Source organism: Hydra vulgaris, chromosome 10 (genome assembly GCF_038396675.1).
Source record: "Hydra vulgaris chromosome 10, alternate assembly HydraT2T_AEP".
Classification (NCBI taxonomy): Eukaryota; Metazoa; Cnidaria; class Hydrozoa; order Anthoathecata; family Hydridae; genus Hydra; species Hydra vulgaris.
Window position 1 is genome coordinate 2,891,665 of NC_088929.1, and position 27,985 is coordinate 2,919,649.

The following is a 27,985-nucleotide window of genomic DNA, read 5'->3' on the forward strand; positions in this document are numbered from 1 at the left end:
TAATAAAAAAAGTAAAATTAAGTTAAAAAAGCAATCATATAAACAAATTTGTTAATGGTCTGTTAAGTAAAAATTGCTAAATCTTGATTCATATGAAATTATATGAATTTCGCAAGAACTCAAAATTGAAGATTGTTAAAAGGTGACATTTTTAATGAGCTATAATTCTATTTGTTGTTGATTAAGTAATTACTTATATTCTGTATTATTCACAATAAAGCATAAGTATATTTAAGAAATAATCTAACTTTAGGGTTATTATTTTTTAAATATTATTAATAATAATTTTAAAAATATTATTAATAAAAAAACTTGTCCTGAAAATGCATTTAAAACAAAAATAATTAAGGCATTAAATAAGTTTACATTCTTTCAAAGGATGCTTTTTCCTCTAGATTAACAAATTCTGTAGATTTCCTGTAACAAACTCGCACATATATACTACTACATGTATTCTACTAACTTTTCAACATAATATATATGAGTTTTTATATATATTATCAATATAATTTTATGCATCCTTTTGGGTCACGTCTGCATTACCAACTTTAGGTTTCCAATATAAAGGTCTCATTCCGTTTAACATAACGTATAACAAACCAAAAGCATCTGACAAAACAGCAAACCACAACATTGAATGTCCAGATAAAGCAATTAATACAAAAACTAATTTTATTAATACAGCTCCAATAATATTTTGAAACACAATTATTCGGCAGTATTTTGCTAGCTGTAACAACTCAACGATTTTCAACAAATTATCTGACATTTGTAAAATGCCTGCTGATTGAAAAGTGAGTGCTGCTGCTGAAGAACCAATAGCAATTCCAACATCAGCAGCAGCAAGAGCAGGACTATCATTAATTCCATCGCCAATCATTGCAACTGTGAAACCCACTTTGTGACATTCGTTCTTTTTAAAACCAATTATATATATATATATATATATATATATATATATATATATATATATATATATATATATATATATATATATATATATATATATATATATATATATATATATATATATATATATATCAACCCTCGGATTTAGGAAAAATGAGGTCGGCAATAATTTGCCGACCTCAATCTTTTAGAGGTCGGCATCAGGTCGGCAAAAATTATTTGATACAAAGGTCTAACCATAAAACATAGAAACGAGGTCGGCTATTTTTTACCGACCTCAAATACTTTCAGGTCGGCAGTTAGGTCGGCATTGCCGAATGCCGACCCTAATTCCGAGGGTTGATATAAATATATATATATATATATATATATATATATATATATATATATATATATATATTATACACTAAAAAATTATTTTTATTCTTATGCAGTAGTAGAAACAGTAGTAGTATCGTTTGGAGTAGTAACAGCAGCAGCAGCAGCAGTCGTAGTTAAAAGAGTAGTAGTGGTAAAAATTTAACGAGTTTAGTAGTTGCATTTATAATAGTTGCGTTTTTATAAAAAATGTAGCTGTTTGCAAAATTTGAATATGAGCTTAAAATATTAAAAAACTGAAATTGTTAAGCAGTTAAGTAGTAGCATAAGTTTGGGAATGGATATTAATATATGAAAAAGAAGACGAATAATAAGTCTCGAATATCAATATCAAGTAATGCAACTTTAGATTGACATAAAAATTGAATACCTTTTTTTGTTCAATCCATTCAAATTTATTGGTAGGTGTCATACTAAATCTACAGCTCTTCAGTCCAATATTTCTCATCACCATCATAGCAGAACCTTCATTATCTCCAGTGAGCATAGTTACCTCTATTTCCATCATTTGAAGTTGTTCAACAACTAATGGAGCAGAAACACGGAGCTTATCTGCCATACCATAAATTCCTTTTAGCTGAAAAAAAAGAAATAAAACTATGCAAACTATTCAATAAAAACATTCACATAAAAACTATCCAATGAAAACATTCACATAAAAACTATCCAATAAAAACATTCACATAAAAACTATCCAATAAAAATATTCACATAAAAGCCATTTAAAAAATATATATTACACCTAAAATTGTGTACTTTGAGTGTAAAAATGTTAAAAAATGAGACTTTGTCATGATGACTGGAGATGATGGTAATGTCTAAAAACTTATATTTATTAATAAATAATAAATATATCGGGCTAACACATATATTTTATGCAAATACAGTATAATAGAAAAAAGAAAAAATTTAATGAAATAAAAAGATCTTACTGTTCCATCTATTGCTATGAACACAACAGTAAAACCTTGGTTGGACCAATCTTTTAAATATTCCTGAGACTTTTGGTGAACGAGAATATTTAGTTTTTTCATGAGCTCAATGTTTCCAATAGCCACATTCACACCTTCAATCTTTCCTTGTAAACCCATACCATTTTCAACTTCAAAATCTGAAACCTCAGGTAAGCCAAACTGTGAACCTTCTTTTAACAGGATATCTGTAAGACAACCTAAGTATCGACTGACAATGGGGGCAGCCAATGGATGACTTGATTTTAATTCTAATGCAGCAGCAACTTTTATAACATCATCACTTGTTTAAAAAGAAAAAAACTAGTTGAAAATGGATTCTGTTAAGCTAACCCCCATGGCAAAGGCAAGTGCTATGTATTATAAGACGAAGTTATGTTCACATAATTAATTAAGAATTGAGAAAATAATAACAAACCCATTCGTACTATTAAAGAAGACTTCATTAATAACTTGAAATCTGCCTTCAGTAAGTGTTGCAGTTTTATCAAAGGCAATTGTTTTTGTTCTTGCAAGTAGCTCTAAATATTCGCCACCTAAAAATTGTATGCATAATTATGTAAAAAAATTATATACATAATTATATTTAAAAGAAATTGTATTGTTAGCTAATTTATGATTAAATGTATGCTACAGGATAATATATAACAGGTAGAACTATGCAACAGACAAGAATTCAAAACAGCTTAAAATGTTATCTCTTAACAAACTATGTTTTATTGGTAATTGATTTATAAATATTTTTTAAGTATATCATTAAACTCAAGAAAATTAATTTAAAAAAACTATAACATATAACTAAAAAAAAAACTGAAATATAAACTAGAAAAAAACAAACCAATGACAATAAATAACATAAGTCCTATAAATGCATTGAAAAAAGAAAATTCCCTCATTAATAATTAATAGAATATTTTTAATATTTTTTTGTTTTCTGTAACTTGTGCTTGTGACATACCAAAATTAATAATTTCCCTTAGGGCTTGGAGGCCCCAAGCAAAAAACGACTATGTAATTAGTGTTTCTTACCCAGGTATTACTTTAAATGTGACCTGGGTAATTTACACTTTTTTTTTTACCATTTACCCAAGTAATTCTTTAAAATCACCCAAGTAAATTCAGGTATTTTTAAACTTAGTAAACTTTTTGATAATTATTTTTGTAAACTAGATATTTTTGCTTGGCTCAAATATTAAGTCCTTTGGAAAGCTAACAACTTTATTTTTTAAGAAAAAAATTTAAAGGAGAAATTTAAAAATTTAAAGACTCTCTTTCATGACATAATTCTAGCCTCTTGAGTTTGACGCTTTTTAGTTTAAAAGGAGACCTAAAAAATAAAACAAGTCAATTAAAATGCAAAAAAGTTAAAATAAAATAATCTTGAAAGAAGAAGTGTATATACACATGAAACACAATTACACTAATTTCTTTATCTCTGATTTACATAACTCATAATACTATCATAATCATTATTTGCAAGATTGTAGTCACAAGCACTTCTACCCTTAATGGATGTAGCACTAATTTGATATATTACTTTGTACAATAGACAAAAACTGACACAATTGTGCACATTACTTCACATAAACATGGTTTTCATTACCAATCTCAAGCACAAAAACTATGTACTATTCATCATCATAAAAACATGCAATGCATTTATTGGACTTAAAATTTGAAGGATCTTTTTGTACCAAGTTAACATTATTCAGCAACAGGTATTATAAACAGGATTGCTAGAGGTTCTCTGTAAAAAATATTTCTGTGCTAATATCTTCATTTATTGCCTTTGGAGGTTAAAATAAGTTTTATGGTTATTAATATCATCACTTTATAAAATATGCTGACATCTTCACATGTATGTGAAGATGTTAACAGTTTGTGTGGTGCAAGAATCTGATTTGTAATTGCTGCTCTTAGACTCGCTTTTGCTGCTTCTTTTTTTATAGTTCTTTCTATTCCACTAGAGCATCACTTCTTCTATCCCATTGCCATGGGACATAGTAAAGAAGTGATGCTCAGCATTTATTTGTGATCTTGAAGGTAGTACATTAAGTTTAATAAATATTTGTCATTTTTGTACTGTGATGCACACAATCACTGAAATATTTTATTTTATTGATTGTAGCTAGTCTGAATTTGACCATAGGAAGTAACTTTGTGAGAAAACAATAAACTGACGTTTGTTCATGGCAAAGATTGTCAAAAATTATGCAATAGCATTCACATTTGAGTTGATTTTTTTTTATCTTTGTAAAAAACAGCAAGTGAATGTAAGGTAGCTTGATCTGCTTGCCAGTAAATTATTTGTACAGCATCTTGCACAAGAAAACATACTTCTCTGCAAAATCCATAAAAATAAGACAGATGTGCTGATTTAATGAGATTTTTGCCTCTGATAAGTATCTATTAAACTTAATGCACTACCTTGAAGATCAGAGTATAAATGGTGAGCATCACTTCTGTCATTCATCTCTTTTTCTACATTTATCTGACCTTTTTTTTTTTTTTTTTTTTGCAGTTAAATCAACACCTCCACCATTTGTGATGTCATTGCAAAATATTAAAAAAAGAAAAACAAATATGATCACACCAAACCATTAATGAGACAAATGATGAATATATATAAAATCAATATTTACCAGAATTTCATTTTTATGTATAAAAACAATAATGGCTTGATTCCAAAAACCTTTAATGATAAATTTATAAAAAATATTAACAAAAATTACTTGTTAAGAATAAACCAATAGAATACTTGTAAACTGTCTAGAATAAATAGCAAGTATTCTGAATATGGAATAGCATATGGTAAAAGTTCACCATACCTATTTGCTCTTTGTGAGACTAATTTGAGTTCAGCTGTCTCATCTTGCGATCTTAGTGTTAATGGTTATCTTCCTTTAATTCGCAAAGACTCCAATAGTCACATACTTGGCCTGGGCATTTACATTCCTAAGAATTCACTTATTTGTGCAAAACTAGGTTTGAATCAACAGACTATTCTTTCATGTGCTTTCGTTTAGCACCGCTTCACTTTATCGTCTTTCTCTTTGTTCTATATCGCTCTCCTTCTACTCAAGACTGCACTCTTATTGATGTTATTTCTGATTATATTGACCAAGCCCTCTCTCTTAATCCATCAGCTAATATATTTGTTGTCAGCGACTTTAATGCTCACCACTCTGAATGGCTTGGCTCTAGTGTCAGTGATTGTGCAGGCATTAAAGCCCACAACTTTTGCCTTTCTCAATCCCTAACTCAAATAACCAACTTTCCAACACGCTTTCAAAACAACTCGAATCATTTACCTTCTCTACTGGACTTATGTCTTGTTTCTGATCCTAGTCAGTGCTCAGTTTCTCGACATTCACCCATAGGTGCTTGTGATCACGGTTTAATCTCTCTAAAACTAATATCTCATTCTTCTTCACAACTGAATCCCCCAATCGAACCTCTTACAACTACAGTAAAGCTGACTGAGATTCTTTCCATGATTTTCTTTGTGATGGCCCTTGGGTAGAAATCTTTCGTCTTCCTGTCGACAAATGCGCTTATTAAATAAATTCCTGGATTCAGGCTGGAATGGAATCTTTTGTTCCCTTTTGACGATTCTAGGTCAAGCCTCACTTTCCTCCATGGTTTTCCTCACACTGTGCTGCTGCAATTGCCAATCGAAACCATTACTTCTGTATCTATCAGCAGAAAAATTCTCCAGAAAACAGACATCAGTTTATTACTGCTAAAAACCATTGAAAAAAGGTTTTGTCTAATGCCAAAGTTCGTTATTCTCAGGTCATGAAATCTTGTATCTCATCTCAAAAATTAGGCTCTCGTGACTTCCGGAGAATCTTTAATAGTATTAATAATAAGAGAAAATCTTTAATTCCACCTCTCTTGTATGGTTCAGACTTTGTCACCTCACCTAAAGACAAAGCTGAATTGTTTGCTAAAAACTTTTCATCAATATCATCTCTTGATTCCACTAGTTGCATTCTACCTGATATTGCCAACAAACAGGTTGATCCATTGCTTGACATTCATATCACTCCAGATTCTGTATCTAAAGTGATTTCCTGCTTAGACTCTTCTACAGCTTGTGGCCCAAACAACATACCTGTTATTGTCTTGCAGAAGTGTTCTCTGGAGCTGTTGTCTATACTATTTAACAAGTGTTTATCAGAGTCTTGTTTTCCAGCCTGCTGGAAAGTGGCATCTGTTATCCCTATTTTCAAAAAATCTGGAGATCGATCTGATTCGTCTAACTATCATCCGATTAGTCTTTTTCCTATCATAAGCAAGGTTTATATTTATGAACGGTGATGTACTTGATGAGTCATCTACTCTTCATCTTCTAGGAGTAGGTCTTACTTCCGATCTTTCTTGGAAACCATATATCAAATCAGTTGCAAAATTAGCATCTGCTAAGGTTGCATCTCTTTATCGAGCGCGACACTTTCTTCCTTCGGATTCAATTCTCTATCTCTATAAATCTCAAATCTGGTCTTGTATGGAATACTGTTGCCATATCTGGGACGGATCTTCTAATAATGCCCTTTCTCTTTTATACAAGGTGCAAAAACGCATTGTAAACATAGTTGGACTCTGACTCTTGACTGCTCTTGCAGCCAACCTCCAACCATTATCACATCGTTGTAACGTTGCTTCTCTTTCTCTTTTCTACAAATACTATAATGGGTGCTGCTCTAAAGAGCTAGCGTCTCTTGTGCCATCTACTAGAATTCATTCTCATATTACCCATCATTTAATTAGGTCTTATCCTTTTTCTGCGACTGTTCTTAAGTTGCTTTCCTGATTCATATAATTTGCAATCCTTTAAGTCGTCTGTCAATCGTTATCTTGCTCTACAATCTTCATCTTTTCTCTTCCAGTAACTTCCAACTTTAATTAGTGGTTGCTTGCAGCCTTGTTAAAAGCGAAGTTTAAAATAAAAAATAAATGTAAAATTCTTTTAAGTTTGTAATAAAAAAATGAACTATTTAAACTATATAAAAAATTAATTCTTTTTTTAAAATCTTCCCTTCCAACAAGGCTGCTAGCAACCACTAATTACAGTTGGAAGTTACTGGAAGAAAAAAGATGAAGATTGTAGAGCAAGATAAAGATTGACAGACAACTTAAAAGATAGCAAATTATATGAATTAGGAAAGCAAGATGAAGGAAGCAAATTCCAAAGAACTGATGTTTGAGGGAAAAACTAGATAAATAAGAATTTTTGAAGCAATTTGGAACAGTCAGAGAAAAAAGATGAGACTTAATTAAATGACAAGTAACACGAGAATGAATTTTAGTAGATGGCACAAGAGACACTAGCTCTTTAAAGCAGTGCCAATTATAGTATTTGTAGAATATAGAAAGAGAAGCAACATCACACTGATGTGATAATGGTTAGAGGTTGGCTGCAAGAGCAGGTCCAACTAAGTTTGCAATGCATTTTGGCACCTTGTGTAAAAAACAAAGGGCATCATTAGAAGATACGCCCCAGATATGGCCAAAGTATTCCATATAAGGCCGGATTTGAGATTTATAGATAGAGAATAGAATCCGGAGTAAAAAAGTGTCAAGCTCGAAAAAGAGATGCAACCTTAGCAGATGCTAATTTTGCAACAGATTTGGATACAGTTTCCTAGAAAGATCGGAAGTAAGAGTTAATCCTAGAAGATAAAGGGTAGATAACTTATCGAGTACATTAACATTCATAAATATAGGAAGATCTAAATTATTGTGATAACGATTGGCTGAAAAATATTGAGTTTTATCTGAATTAAAGTTCACCAGGCACTGTAAGCTCCATGCTGTACTAGAAATGAGATCCTTTACAAGCTCAAATGCTCCCTCCAAGCAATCAGAGAGTGTTGGCTTCTTATCATGACAAGAATAAATGATAGTATTATCAGCAAACAATGCCACCTTAGATGTGAGAATATCTGGAAGATCGTTTATTTAAATTAAAAAGAGTATAGGGCCAAGGATTGAACCTTGAGGAACCCCTGAAGTTCCAGAATAAGAAGAGTGCTGTCCATCGAGGACAACTTTTAAACTATGATTGGAAAGGAAGGATTCAATAATCTTAAAGATGTTACCAGATGCACTGTAAGAAGAAAGCTTATGGAGAAGACCAGTATGTCAAGTTTTATCAAAAGCTTTAGAAATATCAAGAGCGATGGCTTTAACCTCTTCACCTTTATCTAATGCACAAAAAATCTATCGGTTATTACTGTGAGCTAATCAGCTGTAGAACAAGAAGATTGAAATCCATATTGATGATCAGAAAGTAAGTTATTAGATTCAAGATAAGAAATTAAGTGTTTGCTAATTAAAGATTCAAAAACCTTTCTTATGATAGGAAGAAGACTAATTGGACGGTAATTAGACGAATCAGATCGCTCTTTAGAATTTTTGGAAATTGGGATAACAAATGCCACTTTCCAGCAGGCTGGAAAACAAGACTTTGATAAGCACTTGTTGAATAGTTTTGAAAGTATAGACGACAGCTCCGGAGGACACTTCTGCAAGACTATAACAGGTATGTTGTCCGGGCCAAAAGCTGTAGGAGAGTCTAAGCAAGAATACATTTTAAATACAGAAGCTGGAATGGTACAAATATCAAGCAATGGATCAACCTGTTTGACAGCTATATCAGGCAGAGCACAACTAGTCGAATCAAGAGATGATATTGATGAAAAGTTCTTAGCAAACACTTTAGCTTTGTCTTTAGGCGAGGTGACAAAGTCTGAACCATACAAGAGAGGTAGAATTACAGATTTGCTATTATTATCGATACTAATAAAGATTCTCCAGAAGTCACAAGAGCCTTATTTTTGTCATGAACAATGAGATTTCATGACCTGAGAATAGCGGGTTTCGGCGTTAGACAAAACCTTTTTACAACTGTTTCTAGCAGTAATAAACAGACGTTTTTTTTCTGGAGAATGGTTTTGCTGATAGATATGGAAGTAATTGTTTCGATTGAAAATTGCAGCACCACATGTGAGGAAAACCATGGAGAAGAGTGAGGCTTGACCTGAAATCGTCATTAAACTCCGTATCCTAATTTTTTATATTTGTTTGTCTTCTTATGCTTTTATTAATTTATTGTACAGGGTTAAAAAAGCTTTTATTTTATTAGTTTGTAATTTATTGTACATTTTATGAAAGTTCTATATAACATGAACTTATATTTTATATTATTATGAAAAATTATAACAAATTGTATATATTATAAAGCCTTTGTCATTATATATTATACATTTCTTATTTATTGTATGTCTTATGAAGGCTTTGTATTATAAGGGAGTTGTTTTTTCAACAATATTTTATTTTCAACTTGTAAAGCTCACACAGAAGTTCTATTAAAAGATTGTGTTGAAGTTAAGGGTTATGAATTACAGTTATGGTTATGGGTTAGGGTCATTTGGGAAAATAGATATATATATCTATTTTTTGTAAACTTTATTTTTAAATTTCTTAAAATTTTCTGAACCTTATGAAGGAGATGAATCATAGTTAATCATACAAACTTTAGATCATAGTCATACTTAGTTTATCATAAACAGATGTTTTAATTAAATCTTATCTAAGACAAACAATTTTTAAGATTTAAAAACATATCCTACATTTAAAAAATACAAAAACTTTACAAAAAATTTTTTCCTGCTGATTATTCTATTTGCAGATCTTTCAAATCATCTTTTAGGTAGCATAGAACAATGGTTTTTAGATAGCAGGCATAGAACAATGGTTTTTAGGTAGCAGGCATAGAACAATGGTTTTTAGGTAGCAGGCATAGAACAATGGTTTTTAGGTAGCAGGCATTGAGCAATGGTTTTTAGATAGCAGGCATAGAACAATGGTTTTTAGATAGCAGGCATAGAACAATGGTTTTTAGGTAGCAGGCATAGAACAATAGTTTTTAGGTAGCAGGCATTGAGCAATGGTTTTTAGATAGCAGGCATAGAACAATGGTTTTTAGGTAGCAGGCATAGAACAATGGTTTTTAGGTAGCAGGCATTGAGCAATGGTTTTTAGATAGCAGGCATAGAACAATGGTTTTTAGGTAGCAGGCATAGAACAATGGTTTTTAGGTAGCAGGCATAGAACAATGGTTTTTAGGTAGCAGGCATTGAGCAATGGTTTTTAGATAGCAGGCATAGAACAATGGTTTTTAGGTAGCAGGCATAGAACAATGATTAGAGCACATACTTTAGAAGGCCCGAGACTTAATGCTAGCTTAGGCTATGTTTGCTATATAAGTAAGTGAGGAGGAACTTTCTAGTTAAATGCTCTCTACTCTATTACAAGACTGTAATGACTTCATAGAGCACCTTAATAACCAGATAAAAAAAACCTTTATCAAATCTTATTTGATCACTGGGGATGATTATTAAAAAGAAAAATACAGAGATCTAAACAGAAAAATTACAGAGATCTGAAGCAAAAGAAGCAGGTTTAGGAGTTCCCTAGTTTCCATGTCTTAATGTTTCTCTATATATACTATCATGTAACATCAGCCCTACTAGCAATTTAACAGCAACAATGTGCGGTAGTTGTGTAGTGGTAAAGCGCTCGCTTCATAAGCGAAAGGTTCCGAGTTTGATCCCCACCACGTCCCTGGTAGTACCGCGCTTAACTTGTTTCTCCGTGCAGCGGTCTTGTTCGTCAAGTTTGTTGTTTGTGTTTCTAAGTTATAGAGTTGAAAGAGGGTTATAACCACTATTAAGTAGCCTCCTCATCTGTAGTGGCCTTCTCGGCCTTGAGGAGGTGAATAAAAAAAAAATAGAAAAAAAAAAAAAAAAATAGAAACAATACAATACTTATTAGGTTAGTGACTGTGATTTGGATAGATTTTGGAAAATATTTTCAAGCTACAATCTGCAAATTTTTTCTTATCGCAGCAGCAACCTGACCAGCTTTTATCAACAATCCATAATCTAAACTGTTGCTCAGTAAAGAATGTAAAATAAGTGTTAGTCAGTAAGTTAATAAGTATATTCAAGTTTCAGTTTACATTTTAGATATTAACAAAAGCTCAATACTTCGGATGGAAAATGAAATCTTGTTACAACACACTTTTGTCCAGAATCTCTTAAACTCAATGCATGAGTGAACTCTCGTTAAATTCCTTTACTAACTTATATTAATTTTTAGAACTTTAGATTTGCTATTTCCTTATCTTTAATGAGTTTTTTTCCTAAATTCCCTTGGCATTTTGATAGGTCACAAATTTTTTTAAATTTTTAAACAAAAATGATCATACAAAAACTGTAAACCACCCTCTTATTTTTATTAGTGCTTATGGGGTCATGTAAAAGTAAAAATGTAAAACATTTGTGGTACCAAGTTATGGCTATGAGTAAATTTAAATAAAGAATTGTTTCAGCATGAAAATAAAACTTCAATGTTTTTTATAATTCAAAAGTTGTACAAAAACTTAATTAAAATAAAAATCTTTTCCAAAACAAAAGTTACTTATAACTTAAAAGTTACTTATAGGAACTTAAATAAAAATATAGTCAGATTAAAAGTGAAATAACAGAGAGATACATTTGCAGAAATATATATATCAGGGTGTTAGCCAGCCTATCCTTGGCCCTATACTCTTTTTAATTTACATTAACGATCTTTCAGATATTCTCACATCTAAGGTGGCATTGTTTGCTGATGATACTACCATTTATTCTTATCATGATAAGAAGCCAACACTCTCTGATTGTTTGGAAGGAGCATTTGAGCTTGAATAGGATTTCACTTCTGCTACAGCATGGCACTGGTAAACTTTAATTCAGATAAAACTCAATATTTTTCAGCCAGTCGTTATCGCAATAAGTTAGATCTTCCTTTATTTATGAATGGTGATATACTCAATGAGTCATCTACTCTTCATCTTCTAGGATTAATTCTTACTTTCGATCTTTCTTGGAAACCATATATCAAATCAGTTGCAAAATTAGCATCTGCTAAGGTTGCATCTCTTTATCAAGCTCGACACTTTCTTACTTCGGATTCTATTATCTTTATAAATCTCAAACCCGGCCTTATATGGGATACTGTTGCCATATCTGGAGCAGATCATCTAATGATGCGCCTTGTCTTTGAGACAAGGTGCAAAAACGCATTGTAAACATAGTTAGACCTGCTCTTGCAGCCAACCTCCAACAATTATTACATCACCGTAATGTTGCTTCTCTTTCTCTTTTCTACAAATACTATAATGGGCGCTGCTCTAAAGAGCTAGCATCTCTTGTGCCATCTACTAGAATTCATTCTCGTATTACTCGTCATTCAATTAAGTCTTATCCTTTTTCTGTGACTGCTCCTAAGTGCTCCCAAAACCCTTATTCGTCTAGTATTTTTCCTCGAACATCAGTTCCTTGGAATTTGCTTCCTTCATTTTGCTTTCCTGATTCATATAATTTGCAATCCTTTAAGTCGCCTGTCAACTTGCTCTAAAATCTTCAACTTTTATCTTCCAATCTCCATCTTTTTTCTTCCAACTTTAATTAGTGGTTGCTTGCAACCTTGTTGGAAGTGAAGATGTTTTAAAAAAAAAAAATAGCTTGAACATTTTATAATAAATAAAAGTAATACTTAGTTATTAAAGCACAAATGATTTTTTTTACCCTTTTTTGCTAAAAACTAACTCTTCAATTCCTTAAAAAAAAATATTTTTTAAAATTCTTTAAAAAGGCTCTTTAATTTTTTAAAATATAAATTAAAATAAATTTTATTTCAAAGAAGTAAAAAAATTTAATTTTTTTGAAATAAATTTTTTTAAAGAACTTATATATTTTTATTTTTGTTTACATGAAGCTAAATATGGCCCTGTTTGTCTCTTTAGTTGGAAAAGAATATATGAAAAAAATTTCGTTTGTTTCGTTAAGTTAAACAGGTGTTATTTTTTTTTTCCAGTTATATTGTCTGGACTCTTTTTAGCATGACCAATTCAATTGTTTTTGTAAATAATAAGATTCAATTTATATCTTTTGAAAACTATTTTATTTCTTTAAAATAAAAAAATCATAGCAACTAGAAGAAAAAAAAAAGTGCTTTTGAATTTTTGAAGTAAAAAATTTACCAAAAAAAATAAAACACCAACTTAAAAATAACATATATCACATATACTTAAAACAAAAAAGCTAAAAAAAACTGCAATAATTACAAACCATTTAAACACAAAACAAACCTTTAATTAGGAATCCATTTTTTGCAGCAGTAGTTATACCAGAAACAATAGCTAAGGGAGTTGCCATAACAAGTGAACATGGACAACCAGCAACAAGAATTGTCAATGCACGAACACCCCACAAATGAATACTGATGTTATTTATAATACTTGGCTGCAAAAAAGAAAGAAAAAAATATATATATCTTAAAATTACTAATAAACTAACATGATATAATTTTTTTTATATAAGTACAAGACATATTTAACACATCTAAAAATTGTTTTAATACATAGTGGTTGTCCACAAATTAGGCCATGCAACAAGGGTAGGTGGGTGTTAGGTGTTACCAATTTTGTTACAATTTATAGCAGGGGAAATGGGTGGGGTAATCATTTTTGTGACACAACATTTTTTTTTATTTTTATAAATCCACAAAAACCTTTCTTTTGATTAAAAGAGTGCCTAGCCGAACTTAAACAAAAAAATAATGTAGACTATGCTGTTTACAACTATACCAGTCAATGATATAGCCACAGTCACAGTTTGCAGCTATATCATCAATGAAAAAATAATTAATAACTATTAAACAAAAATAATAATTAATATAATTATTAAACAAAAATAATAATACAACAATTATTTAACAACAATAGTAAACAAGCAAAAAATATATACTTCCCAAAAAAACATAAAATATATTGTAGTTAAACATAAAATATAAACTATATTGCACAAACCCTGCAAAGCAATTTAAACCTGCATATCTGTATTCCTATTAATATTGATGTCGGTGACACTACACTAACATGTTGTCAATAGAGTTTAAATTAAATATCTTCTAAGGGTATTTTTATGTTAAGCAGCATTTTTAGGGGTGGAGTTACAAATTTTACGTTGCATAATTTTATGGTGGTGGTGATGGGGGAAAGAAGGGGGCAGTAAAGCCTGAAGATTTTTTACTAGGGAAAAGGTTTAAAACTGTCAAAAAATTAGATGCGCTAAATTCGTATTTTGCTTACTGGGATTTAATTATTATTGTTATTTTTACTTTCACTACACTGTTTATTACTATTCATTACACTATTATTCTATTGAGTAGGTCATTTTTTGAATAATTTTGTCCCTACAGCAGTGTGCATCTAGGAAAAATGTGTAGGTCATTATGTAGTTTGCAAACCAAGGTCATCATTACTTCTAGTAGTTCATTTGTCAGATTGTTCTCATGATATTTTATTTATTGTGTTTTCGCTAATTTATAGTGAAGTTATTTAAACATTTTGTGTAATTATTTTAAGGGTTGTTTTGTGTAGATATGTCAACTTTATTTTTAAATTTATATTTAAATATAGTGATGAAATCTAGAACTGCATATCTTTAGTAAACTTTACATTAAACTACTAAATTTAAACATTATGTACATACCTTAACTTTGTGAATAATGTAAGGTATCATGAAACACAGAAATGATCCAAACAGAATTATAGGGATATAATACTGTGCAAATTTGTTCATCAGCTTTACAGTATGGGATTCTTTTGCCAGAGCTAACTCAGTAAGTTGTGAAATTTGAAATAATGTCGATGAATGATAATCACAAACAGTTTTTATCTACAAAAAAATGAAAATCAATTATAAATATCTAGCATTATACATATTATACAATATATAAATAATGTATATTATGCTAAAAATGTTTTAATATTTATAAAATTAAAAAAAAAAGTGCTATAAAAATTAAACTTAAAAATATTATAAAAACTAGATATCTAGTGAAACTAGGTCATTATTTTATGCATATTGCTTAATGAAATAATTTGTATTAAACATCGTTTTTCCTTCTAAACTTGGTTTAAAAGACCTTATAAAAAAGTATGCTTGTAGTTTCAGCTCATAGCAGCAGGACATGGAACAGTGCAACCTGTTCCATGTCCTGCTTTTTTTTGTCAGCTTATTAATTGGAGGTGCCTAAGTTACTGTGTTAGCTCACCCAAAATTTACTATATATATATTTTGTATACATATATATACATGTTTGTGTTCTGCCTGACCTCTGACACAGTGTTCACTCACTTGTATTATACTAAGCTGACACCTGTATTATAATAGGCTGACCTGTATTATATTAGGCTATGCCAGCCTAATATTATCATACTGGACTGGCGTAGATGTAAACCTGTATTACATTTTTTCCTACAGAGGATGATGAATGCATACATTTTTCTTGTGCCACCTTGATAGTGGCTATGCAACTCTTCCTGCTATCTTCTTTCAGAGAGGCTAATTCCATCAACATCTGTAAAGTATCAGAGTATTAACAGTGCCATGTTGCACATGGATAGTGTCCTGTTAGTGCTTTTGGTGTGTATTGTTGAGATCACAAAAGAAGCTCTAAGTTCTGACTTTAAGTTAATTAGCAGGACTGAGACAACTGCATAGTTCATTGCTTGAGATGTCGAGACAACTGCATAGTTCATTGCTTGAGATGTCATGCTCTATTTAGGAATAAGTCAAGTTTTCTTCAACTTGAACCATGTTCAAAGTAACCAATAATACTAAACATAAAAACCATCATCACCACCTAACTGTTTCAGTAAATGTTTACTTAACCATCAATTCACCTATTAGTCGAGAAATCAGATTTGAATCATCTGATCATTATTTTATGTACTATTTTATGTTTTATGTACATTATTTTAATGCTTAGCACCTCTTCACTCTATTACCTTTCTCTTTGTTCTTTATCAAGACTTCTTCTCAAGACTGAACTTTTTTAGATAATTTCTGACTAATTTGATCATGCCCTTTCTCTTTATCCCTCTGCCAATATTGTTGTTATTGGGGAATTTAATGCCCATCACACTGTGCGGCTAAGCTCTAACACCACTGACCCTGCTGGCACTTAAACTTATAACTTGTTTTTCTCAATTTCTTGCTTAAATGCTTTTGGCTTCCAGACAACCATAATCACTTATGTTTACTTCTCGATTTTTTTGTTGTTGTTGTTATTTTTATTTCGATTCACTCCCAACAGCAAGCAACCAATCAAGTGTGGAACTATAACAACAGCAAGCAACCACTATCAAGTGTGGAACTACTAGAAAAAAAGAATTGAGTATTAGAGCAAGAATGGTGGAATGACAGAAGACTTAAAAAGTCAAAGGTTCTATGATTAGTATTGCGATAGTTATTTGCAGTAAATAACTGAGTTTTGTTGGAGTTAAAATTTACAAGCCACTGTGAGCTGTAACAGGTTACAGAGGCGATATCAGATTCAAGATTGACTGCCTGTTCTTAGCGATTGAAAATAGAAGACTTTTTAACAAGACAGGAGTATAAAGTTGAGTCATTAGCAAAAAGTCTCTGATTCTAGCTTTTTTCATTTTTTTCTAGTTCTCCTTTAGGTAATTCTGACCATACAACAATCTCTATACATCTTTTATCTCGTACATTTTCTTTAGACTCAACCTATCATCACACTACTTACTACTACCCTAAAGTTTACAAATTTTTTTTGTGATTTTCTTTGTGATGGTACTTGGGCTGATGTCTTTTCTCTCTCTGCTGATATATGTGCCTCCTACGTAACTTCCTGGATCCAGGCAGGTACAGAAGTTTTTATTCCTTCGCTTTGGTTAAGTCAAGCCTCATTTTAATCCGAGTTTTTTACCTTCTTGTGCAGCTGCTATATCTAATTGAAATTTCATCATTTATTTTTTCATCTTTTTCAAAAGAACAACACTCTTGAGAACAAACTCCTTTATTATTACAGGAAATCAAAATAAAAAATTGATGTCCGATGCTAAGCTCCATTATTCCTAGTTAACTAAACTTTGTATCTTATAAAGATATAGGATTTAGCTTGCTTGAGCTAATGTTTGTATCTTTAAAAGATACAACCTTAAGCCAAAGTGTGTATCTTACTCCAAGCTTGAGCCTCTCTCCCATCATTGTAAAGTTGCATCTCTTTCCTTTTTCTTTAAATACTATCATGGTTGCTGCTCAAAGGAGCTATCATCTCTAGTTCCATCAACCAAAACTCATTCTTGATTGACTTGTCATTCAGCTAAGTCACATTCTTCTACTATATCTGCTCTTGCATTCTCTAAAGGCCGGATTTGTGACCAGGTCAGCATAAACACATTTATACATCCTTAAGTACAATTTTTTTTTAAATTCATGTTATATTTTGTATATATATACATATATAAACATCATTATGATCAACATGATCATAATCATCATTACCATCATCATCATCATCATCATCATCATCATCATCATCATCATCATCATCATCATCATCATCATCATCATCATCATCATCATCATCATCATCATCATCATCAGCAGCAGCAGCAGCAGGCTTTAGCCTTCCTCTTTTATGCTGTTTCTCTAATCATGGTCAATGCTCAAACAAGCTATCTTCTCTATTACAATAAACCAAAACTCATTCTTGCTTGGCTTCTTATTCAACAAGTTGCATCTTTTTACTGTATCTGTCTCTTTTTATTAAATACTGGCATAAATATATGCCAGAATTTAATAAATAGCAAATATAAGTATAAGATTATAAAACAATAATGAAAAAAGATTTCGGTTTAGTTTTTTTTCTATTTATTAGATAAATACATACAGAATACAAAATTTAAAAAAAATTTACAAAAAAAAATACAAATACTAAGTAATAATTAGGTACAACTACATGGTATTAAAAAAATAAGACAAAAAAAATTATTCATAAATTTAGACGCACGATACATTAGGAGGCGTAATTTATGAACCAATCAATATTTTATGTATCCACTTTTTGCTTTAATACAACTAAGAACTCTTCTAGGCATAGACTAAACAAGATTTTTGCACATCGCTTTTGGGAGCCTAAACCAGGTCTCCTTAAGGACGTCCAACACCTTTGTAATTGAAGCATGACCAGATTCCTATCGAGCCTCCTCCACTTTGTACAGTTGGACTAATGTACTTAGCGTAATACTTTTCGTGAGCCATTCTTTTGTTATGTTAGATTTCCAATTGATAAGCTCAAAGTTACTCTCATCACTCCACATAATGTTTTTCCATCGTTCTTTTGTCAAATAACTTCTTTCACGACACCATTTTAGTCTCCTTTGTTTATCATATGGACGCAGGAGCGGTTTCTTCAAAGCAGAGTAAACTCCAATCTTGTATTTGATAGGTGTTTGGCGGATTGTGCTTTGAGAAATAGATGTATTTCGCGTTGTATTGAATTCTGTGGTCAATTCTTTGTAACTAATTCTTGGATTAGCTCTGACAGCTCTAAAAAGGGCACTATCGTCCTTTCTGGTGGTTGACAAGGGTATACCTGGCCTCGTTTTCTCGCTGACACCACCTGTAAAGAAAGTTTTGCTTCGTTGTCCGAACGCATTTCTTAGAAACTCCAATTAACCTGGCGATTTCTCTATTACTTTCGGTTCCTTCTTTGATGTGAGCAATAATTTTCCATCTTTCACCTTAAGTGATACATCTTTTGTCCAATTTTTGCATCTTTTTAGTGCAAAACTAACTTAACTGTTGTTAATTTATTAAATAATGATCAACTAATTCCAGATAAATCATATTTATATAAGATTTTTTGACAGAACCAATTAATTTAGGCCTATTAATGAGAAATATGGGAAAAAAACTACTAATTAACTATCAATTAACAAAATATAAGACTTTTTTGATTGTGCATCTAAATTTATGAATAAAATAAAATCAAGCTTATCAATTAACTTTTTTGTGTTAATTGTTATAGAATGAGTAATAAACATCCTGTAAAAAAAATTAAGGTACACTATAATAGAGTTTCACTTCCTCTATTAAATTATATATCAAACATAGCGGTAGCACTTTTATTTTATTTTAAGTATTTTCTTACATATATGTAAAAAAAATGAGTGCGTCTAAATTTATGAAAACCACTGTATAATATATAAATTAATTATAAATTTTTTTCTAGCCCCGGCTATCAACCCCTGCTAAATTTTATAACTTTGCCAGGGCCGGATTTGCAAAAAGTCTCATTTTTAGCCGGAGCCAGGGCCCTGGTCACTTACTATCACACATCCAATCTATTTTTGTGTTTGTGAGATTCATAAATTTGTTCAAGTCTTCATAATGTACACCCCCTCCCCCCATTTAAGAATGATAAAAATTGTTAACTTCAAAATTTTAAGTCCTTTGGAAAGCTAATAACTTTATTTTTTAAGAAAAAAATATAAAATGAGAAATTTAAAAATTTAAAGACTCTCTTTCATGGCATAATTTTAGCCTTTTGAGTGTTGCTTTTTAATTTAAAAGGAGACCTAAAAAATAAAGCTTATTATATTGCAAAAAAGTTGAAATAAAAAATAAAATAATGCTGATAAAAGAAGTGTATATACTAGGGATATGACTTTTTAATTTTTTTTCAAATAAAATGTTTCCTGTATCATAAATCGATGAACTTTTACCTAAAATCATGAAAAAAGGCCCAAATAGCTTTCTGCAACAAAAAAAGGTCACCCCAAAATAAAAATTTGATTTACCATTTTTATACATTCATTTTTGACCGATGTTTTAATCTTAAGCTTAATTCTCAGCTTAATTCTATTTATTTCATTATTTTGTTATGAATTTATAAATATAACGCCACACGTTACCATGGCAACGAAACGGCCGTGTGCCGGCAAATACTTGGAATTGTTATGTGATGACGTCATTGTGTTACCACGGTGATATAGACGACTGTAACAGACTGTAGAAGATTATAGAACTTAGTAGAACATTCTGGAAGCTCTAAATAATTATATAAGCGAGCTGCTGTCAGAGCTCAGTGTTGATAATGTGAATAGTTCTATGAAGTACTCTGCGTGTAACTGAGCTAATAAGGAACTACTGTAGCGAACTAAAGACGCTGTAAGTGTACGAAGTATAAGTAGTTGTAGCATTATCGTTAGGATACGGACTGGATTATCGAACTGTTATCAACATTGACTGGATTATCGAACTATAATTGGATTACTATACAGTTAAAGTATTTTATTAATTAAACGACTTTATTAAACGGATATTTACGCTCAGCTATCCGTAAAGTCGTAACAATATTATATGATGTCTCACAAGAAAAGTCATACCACAGTAACAAAGAACAAGAAGACTTGGACTAAAAATTTGGTGAGATTTCAAGAGTCACACAGAAGAAGAGGAAGCGTGGCTGTAGAAGAACATTCACTCGATGAAAAATCCAGAATACCACTTCAATTGCAGATCGTAGGAAGATACCAGTTTCTCGGAGCATATGTTAAAGGAAGAAAAGAACGAATAGACCAAATTTCTAAGGAAATTACAAAATTGTGGGACAATAAACTGAATTTTCCACGTGTGTCTGATCAAGTGATAAGAGCAAAGCTTATGAAGGTGCTGAAGGTCTATGATGAATGTGTCAAGCGTGGAAAATATGATGTTCTCAATGCATTATTTGACATCACGAAAGTGGATGGCCAGTGGTTATCCTCGGAAGATAAACGTCTATACCACCTACAAAAAGAAAGTAAAGGACAGGTGGGGTACTCAACAGGACAAGTGGCAAGTAAAGAAACCATTCACCCTTCCAAGAGAAGGAAAGTCCAGTCTGGAACAGCAATACCTTCCACATCACAAGTCCTGTCTACCACAGACAGTGGTACTGAATCTGAAAACTGCAAAAGTAAGAGTGAAGATGATGAAGACGACGACGGTGATAAAGACGATGATGAGGACACTCAGAAAAAAACTAGAAAGCACTACAAAAGTAAATTTGCTGTAAGTATGGTTACATCAAGTGGAGTTTCCACAAAGAAAGCTGCTAAAATATGCAATGTATTATCACAACAAGGTATTGATTTTCCAACTCCAAGTCAATCAGCAATTTACAAGTCCATATTCAAAGAGGCAGGTAAATTAAAAAAAGAAATGATACAACAACTTAAAATGGAACAGTGGTCCTTACACTTTGACGGCAAACGAATAGATGATAAGGAATATCAGGTAGTTGTACTTCAGAATGAAAGAACTGACGTGAAACTTGATGCACTGCGTTTAAAAGATGGCAAAGCTGAAACTGTTGCTGAAAAAATTGCCAAACTTATTGATGAATACAATTTGTGGAATTCAATTAAGATGATCATTACTGATACAACAAACGTCAATACTGGGAAGAGAAATGGAGTTGTTGTGAAGTTGCAACGTATGTTTAAATTAAAGGGTGTCACAATACCACAATTTATCGGTTGTCAGCATCACGTACTAGACAGGATTCTCCGTCTGGTGATGGACGAAGAACTTGGGGGTGATACCAAATCTCCAAACATTGAATACCCATTTGTGTCTGAACTGTTGAATAAGTATGATGAACTGAAGGATAAGTTTGTGAATGGAACTGTAGAAATTCTTGATAAATCAGGGTGGAGAGACGATATGAAGTTTTTGTACCATTTAACAAGAGTGTTTAGGTTCTATGAAGAACAAAGAAACTTCCCTCTGATTCACTTTCAGAACATTCCTAATATGAGCAATGCCAGATGGAACTCAAGAGCCATTCTCGCCATTCTGGCGTTCATTCTTATGCCTGAAGCGAGAAAGAATTTGGAGAAGGTTTGCAGGTTCATTTCATATGAGTGGGCAGAACATTGGTTTAGTAGTCAAAAGTACAATGACAATGACTTCAAGAATTTATCTGATGTATTGAAGCTTTACAAAAAGGCATTGCAGTCATTCAAAAATCACTGGAAGAAAGAGCCATCCGTCATCGACATACCACGAAGTAATCAGATAGCTGAACGTGCAATCAAGGTGATGCAAGACCTGTATGCTTCCTGCAGAAAGAAAGACAAACTGCAACTTCGATTCATTCTAAGTAATAAGCGCTAGACTCTTTATGAGTGAGCATCATGTGACCCATGTACTAAACACAGTAGGCCTATAGACACAGACAGTTATGTATATTGTTGTACTAGACGCTTTGATACTGTTAATTTTGTAATACTTGTATAATTATATATCACATAATGTTTTTTGTTATATCACAGTACATGTTGCATAAATAAATAAAATAACAACAGGAGTATGACTCTTACAACATCTTCAGCCTTTAATATTCATTTACTGTACAAAAGTGTACCTATTGAAAATTCGATTTTTTGGTTTTGGGGTGACCTTTTTTCAAAATATGTCAAAATGAAACATCTATTCGTTCTTTTTACATAAAAGTTCATTGAATTACGATACAGGCCTAGTAGGTTGCAAAAAAGTCATATCCCTAGTATATACACATGAAACACAATTACACTAATTTCTTTATCTCTGATTTACATAACTCATAATACTATCATAATTATTATTTGCAAGATTGTAGTCACAAGCACTTCTACCCTTAAGGAATATAGCACTAATTTGACATAATTCTTTATCAAACAGACAAAAACTGACACAATTGTGCACATTACTTCACATAAACATGGTTTTCATTAGAAATTTTAAGCACAAACACTATGTACCATTCATCATCGTAAAAACATGCAATGCATTTACTGGATTTAAAATTTGAAGGATCTTTTTGTACCAAGTTAACATTATTCAGCAACAGGTATCATAAACAGGATTGCTAGAGATTCTCCGTAATAAATATTTCTGTGCTTATATCTATATATCATATATTGTTTTTGGAGATTAAAATAAGTTTTATGGTTATTAATATCACCACTTAATAAAACATGCCAACACCTTCTAACACTGATTTGTAATTGCTAATCATAGACTCGTTTTTGCTGTTTCTTTTTTTATAGCTCCTCTTATTCCACTACATAGGCTTTTGGCATGGAATATAGTAAAGAGGTGATGCTCAGCATTTATTTGTGATCTTGATGGTAGTACATTAAGTTTAATAAATGTTTGTCATCTTTGTACTGTGATGCACACATCACTGAAATATTTTATTTTATGAAATTTTTTTGAAATGTTTTATATTGTAATCTTCAAGGCAGTACATTAAGTTTAATATTTAATGGAATTTTTGCCTCTGATAAATAGGAAGATTGTGCTTCTTTGACAAAGTCATAGTTTCACTTAGAGCTTCAATAAACTCAATTATGCTTGTTTGGACTGAGACAAGTGCAGTTTAGTCAGTTGACACCCATTGTTTGTATGTGATCTGATTGTTACTTGGAGCATAAATTAAACATGCAGCTTCAACTATCTATATTACAAACACATACTTTCATCAAACCTTTTTAATATATTAAAAACCCTTAAGTAAAGCACCACACATCATTTTAGCATTTTGATGATAAGAACATACAAAAACTAAGTGACTTTTACTAATACCAACTGTGATGCAATATTGAATCCAACTTTGTGTTTAGAAACTTCAGGTAAAGTTCGAGGCATTGGTGGATAGTGAGAGCTATAGCTCTTGCTCTCACCTAAACTCCGCTAAAGTGGTTATGGAAGCAGTTTATGTCTCTCACAAAAGTATAATTTTTAATAAAATTAAGCCTTTTTTTCTTCTATTTTTTGATAATGGTTAGAAAAATTAAAAATTCTTGTCCAAACTACATTAAATAAAAAAGGCAAAGAAGAAAAACAAAAAAGTCATTTTTAAAATAAACCAACAATTTCATTATAAACTAAAATGCTATTCTAAAGGCATGGTCATTGCAAAAAAAGTTTTTCATGTTGCTATAAACAACTCATGTTATGTATATATTCTTGTAATATTACCATTACAAGCATATGCTTGTAACGAGTATAAAATCAAATTTTGTATTTAATAAGCATTTTTTTAAATGAATAAACAAATGGATCGCGCCGAAACCGAAAGCTTTTGTAAAAAGCTGTTTGGAGGAGCAGTTTGCATGGCTTGCCATGTTTGTTTTAGGAGAGATTTTCTCTGCACTCTTTTACTACCGCCGAGGTTTGAAGTTTCTTTAAACGAACTAATATTAAACATTTTTGCTAATGAATTTTTATATTATTTATATGCACAGAAAAAAAATCTTTTTCTTGGACATTGTCTGGTGAACTCTTCAGATTCATAAATTTCAATGACATGTTCAACAATATTTTTCAAAGGTTACCTTTTCTAGCCTAGGTTTAGCAAGTATCCTTTTTTCATTTTTCAACTTTTGGGCTTTCTTAACAAGATGTTCTTAAACTGAAATGTTTAAGAACATCTTATTTTTACTTTTTTATTGCATCTAAAAATTTGTCTAAATTATAATATGTTATTCACTTTTGCTCTTTTTCCAATATTTTACTTTTTGGGTCTATCCAATACTGAAGCTACTAGGTTTTTCAAACTTGTACCCAGTTTTTTAACATTTTGCTTTCTAAATCCTAATTTGTCGCATTTACTTACATTTTTGAATGGAGATATTTCCAATAAGTCCTCAAACTTTAGATTTTAAAGTCAACTCTAAATGCAATTGAAGTGTTTTATTCACACTCAAACTATAACCGTGTGTAAATTATATTATATGCATAAAATTAAATAAAAATAAATTCCAAAATCATATCAAATAAATTGATATGAATTAAGACACTGATTATATCATTTAAAGGAAAACTGAAACTATTCATTCAGGAAAAAGTTAAAAAACCCTTAAGTCATAGGGCTACAACTATGCCATAAGATAGAATATAGGTCTTATTTATTGATTTTTATATATTTTTTATTAATTTCCTATGTTTAGAACCTCTACAGTAAAAGGTTTCATGATTTATTTCAGTTATTTATGCTATTTTCTAGGCCTGCAAAGTTAATGTTATTTATCATATTTTTCAAAAAAAATGATTTTAACAGGCTGCTGCAAGTGTTAAACTAATTTTAAATGTATAATTTTGCTTTTTGTGTACTTAGGGTAACCACAGATGGTTACCCTAAGTACACAAAAATAACAAAAAATTTGCATTGCCTATCTATAGGTATTGAACTGCAGCACATTAAAGTAACTATAGGGTACAATAACTCAAAAACTTTTTAAGATCAGTTAAAAACACCTGCAAAAATAGATTATTTGAGAGAAAAACTATTGCTGTACAAAATTTCAAGTGATCGGCTACTTTATATTAAAAGTTATGGTCTGTCAAAAATCAAAAAAAAATCTGCACTATAAGCTCCAAATACTTATATTTTTCCAATTTCGGTCAATATTGATTAGATGAACTTTTGAATGGTCAGTCAAGGATTGTGTTTTTTTTCTTCATATAATATGTGAGTGATCAAAATTTGAAACAAACCTGAGATGGTACCCTGGGGACCATTAGATGATTTGAAATAGAATGAGCCTGATTTATTTTTGAGAATTTATGCATCATTTATGCTTACCTATATACAAATGATGCATTATTCTTAAAAGTAAATCAGTTAAAGAGCGAACAAATTATAACTACATGCTAAAAATAACAGCACTAAGCACAGTGTTTCTATTAACTGGCAGGAAAAATTGACCATGGTAATGTGTAATTTTCAGAATTATTATTTTTATTTGTAATTATTAGTTTTTTGTATACTATATGAAAACTTAAAAGTTTTATCTTTTTTTGCCTACCCAATTCCTAACCTTTGATCAATGTATGCATTTATGCATATATCTCAATATCTAAACTCACTTAAAAGCAAATATATAAGATGATATTATATACATGAGGATGTGTAAATACACATAATAGTTATAGTAAATGAAATATGTTGTTATTAATAACATTGACATGACAATAATAAAATTTGAGCAATATGGAATTGGGGGTGGGGTTGCCAGACATGTGGCTTTTATGAAGGAAAACATTGTAAAAAAAATTTATTTTTTTAGGTTTGGTACTGTATTCTCCTCCGTAAGACCGGACATCTGGCAACCCTAGTTTCAAAAGGCTTCAATTGTTTAATTTTTTTCCAAATGTCAATAATAATTGTCTACTGATTAAATTTTCTGCTTGAAATATTATGCAATATAAAATAATATAAATCTAATGTAATTAGAATTGTTGACATTTTCACATCACTTATATTTTTCACATCACTTCACATCTTTTTTTTAAAAACACTTTTAATAAGAGCTGATACAACATAAAAATTTGATTGCTTATGTTTTTGCATAAATCCATAAATTTTTACACAAATCACTTTTGAAGAATTAAACTTTTTATTTTGAATTTTGTTTGAAATTAGATATTTCAAGATAGGGAAACAGTAACCATTTTTAAAATAACAAAAAGTTTTAATCAAATAATCTTTTAAAATTTTTATATTAAAAAAAACAAAGTTAAAAATTTTTTTTTTTAAAAGCATCTAAAAATGAAAAAGATTATTTTTCAAGTTTTACAACATTTTTTATTTTTACAGAACATATTTCAATGAACAGAATAAATGAAACTGATTACCTTTAAAAATCCAGTCTGCAAAATAGTTCCACTAAAAACTTTTGAAGACACAACTTTTTTAACAGGTACAGATTCTCCAGTTATAGTGCTTTCATCAACAGCAGCTTTTCCACTAACAACTTCTCCATCCAAAGGTATTTGTTCTCCCGCACAAACAATTATTAAGCTTCCTATTTGTACTTGTTCAATTGGAACAGTTTTATTATTTTCTGCTAAAACAGCTACATTAGGCCTTTTTACCATAAGTGCTTAATGAAAAAATAAATAAAAAATGCTTAAAACTTTTGAGAGCAAAATATATATATATTAGTATATACACAATTAAATTTACCTGCAATAGACTTTTCAACTTTATACTTGCAAATCCTCTCAATAAGCTCTGCAATTATAAACACATATACAATAATGCAAGCATCCAACCATTCATATAAAACAACTGCTCCAACTATCGCAATCAGCATAAGTAAGTTAATGTTTGCAAAAACCTTGCGTCTTAAGTTTAAAAACAACATATGCAGCATTGGTAAACCACCAATCGTTAAAAGCGGTATTGAAATCCATTTTGTATATAATGGCTTTTTAAAAGATGTAACTACAACTGCAATAAATAAACTAGTCATTATGATTAAATTAAACCACTGAAATAAAAAAGTACTTTTAAAAAATTTATTTTCTTGATGATCCAAAGTTCCACTTTCTAACAAACTTGCACCTAATTGAAGATCATTTAGTATTTTAAGAATAGCTGATGATTGAATGACTGAAGCATTATGAGTAACATAAGCCAAACGACTAACAATATTAACATTTACTGACTCTATACCATTTAAATTTATTAGTTTCTCTTTTATAACTACTGCTTCTTTTCCACAACAAATATTTTGAATACGAAGTTTTATTGTTTGCACATTGCAAAACTCATTATCTCCATTATATGACTTTATATTAGATAAAATAAGAGGAGTTTCTTCATTAAGGACACTCATTTTAATTAAATAATTTTAATTGAAAAATTAAGTTAACTAAATGAAATTTGAAAACTTTATTTTTTATAATAAAACCTTTATTAATATGCATATTAAGATATATAAAAAATGTAAGAGTTTAACTTTTCACTTTAAAAAAGGT

The 27,985-nt window shown here is 30.7% G+C and overlaps 1 protein-coding gene across 1 annotated transcript; it reads right to left on the reverse strand.

Annotated features, from left to right (window-relative positions):
- Nucleotides 1-344: 344 nt before the first annotated feature.
- Nucleotides 345-27,899, reverse strand: LOC100203792 (probable cadmium-transporting ATPase). The gene is made up of 8 exons (XM_065807075.1): nucleotides 27,189-27,899; nucleotides 26,858-27,105; nucleotides 14,867-15,052; nucleotides 13,462-13,615; nucleotides 2,677-2,794; nucleotides 2,220-2,541; nucleotides 1,658-1,864; nucleotides 345-913 (listed from the first exon to the last, which is right to left on the reverse strand). The coding sequence occupies exons 1-8, from the start codon at nucleotides 27,841-27,843 to the stop codon at nucleotides 512-514; spliced, it is 2,292 nt and encodes a 763-aa protein (XP_065663147.1). The 5' UTR covers nucleotides 27,844-27,899; the 3' UTR covers nucleotides 345-511.
- Between the last annotated feature and the right edge of the window lie 86 nt (nucleotides 27,900-27,985).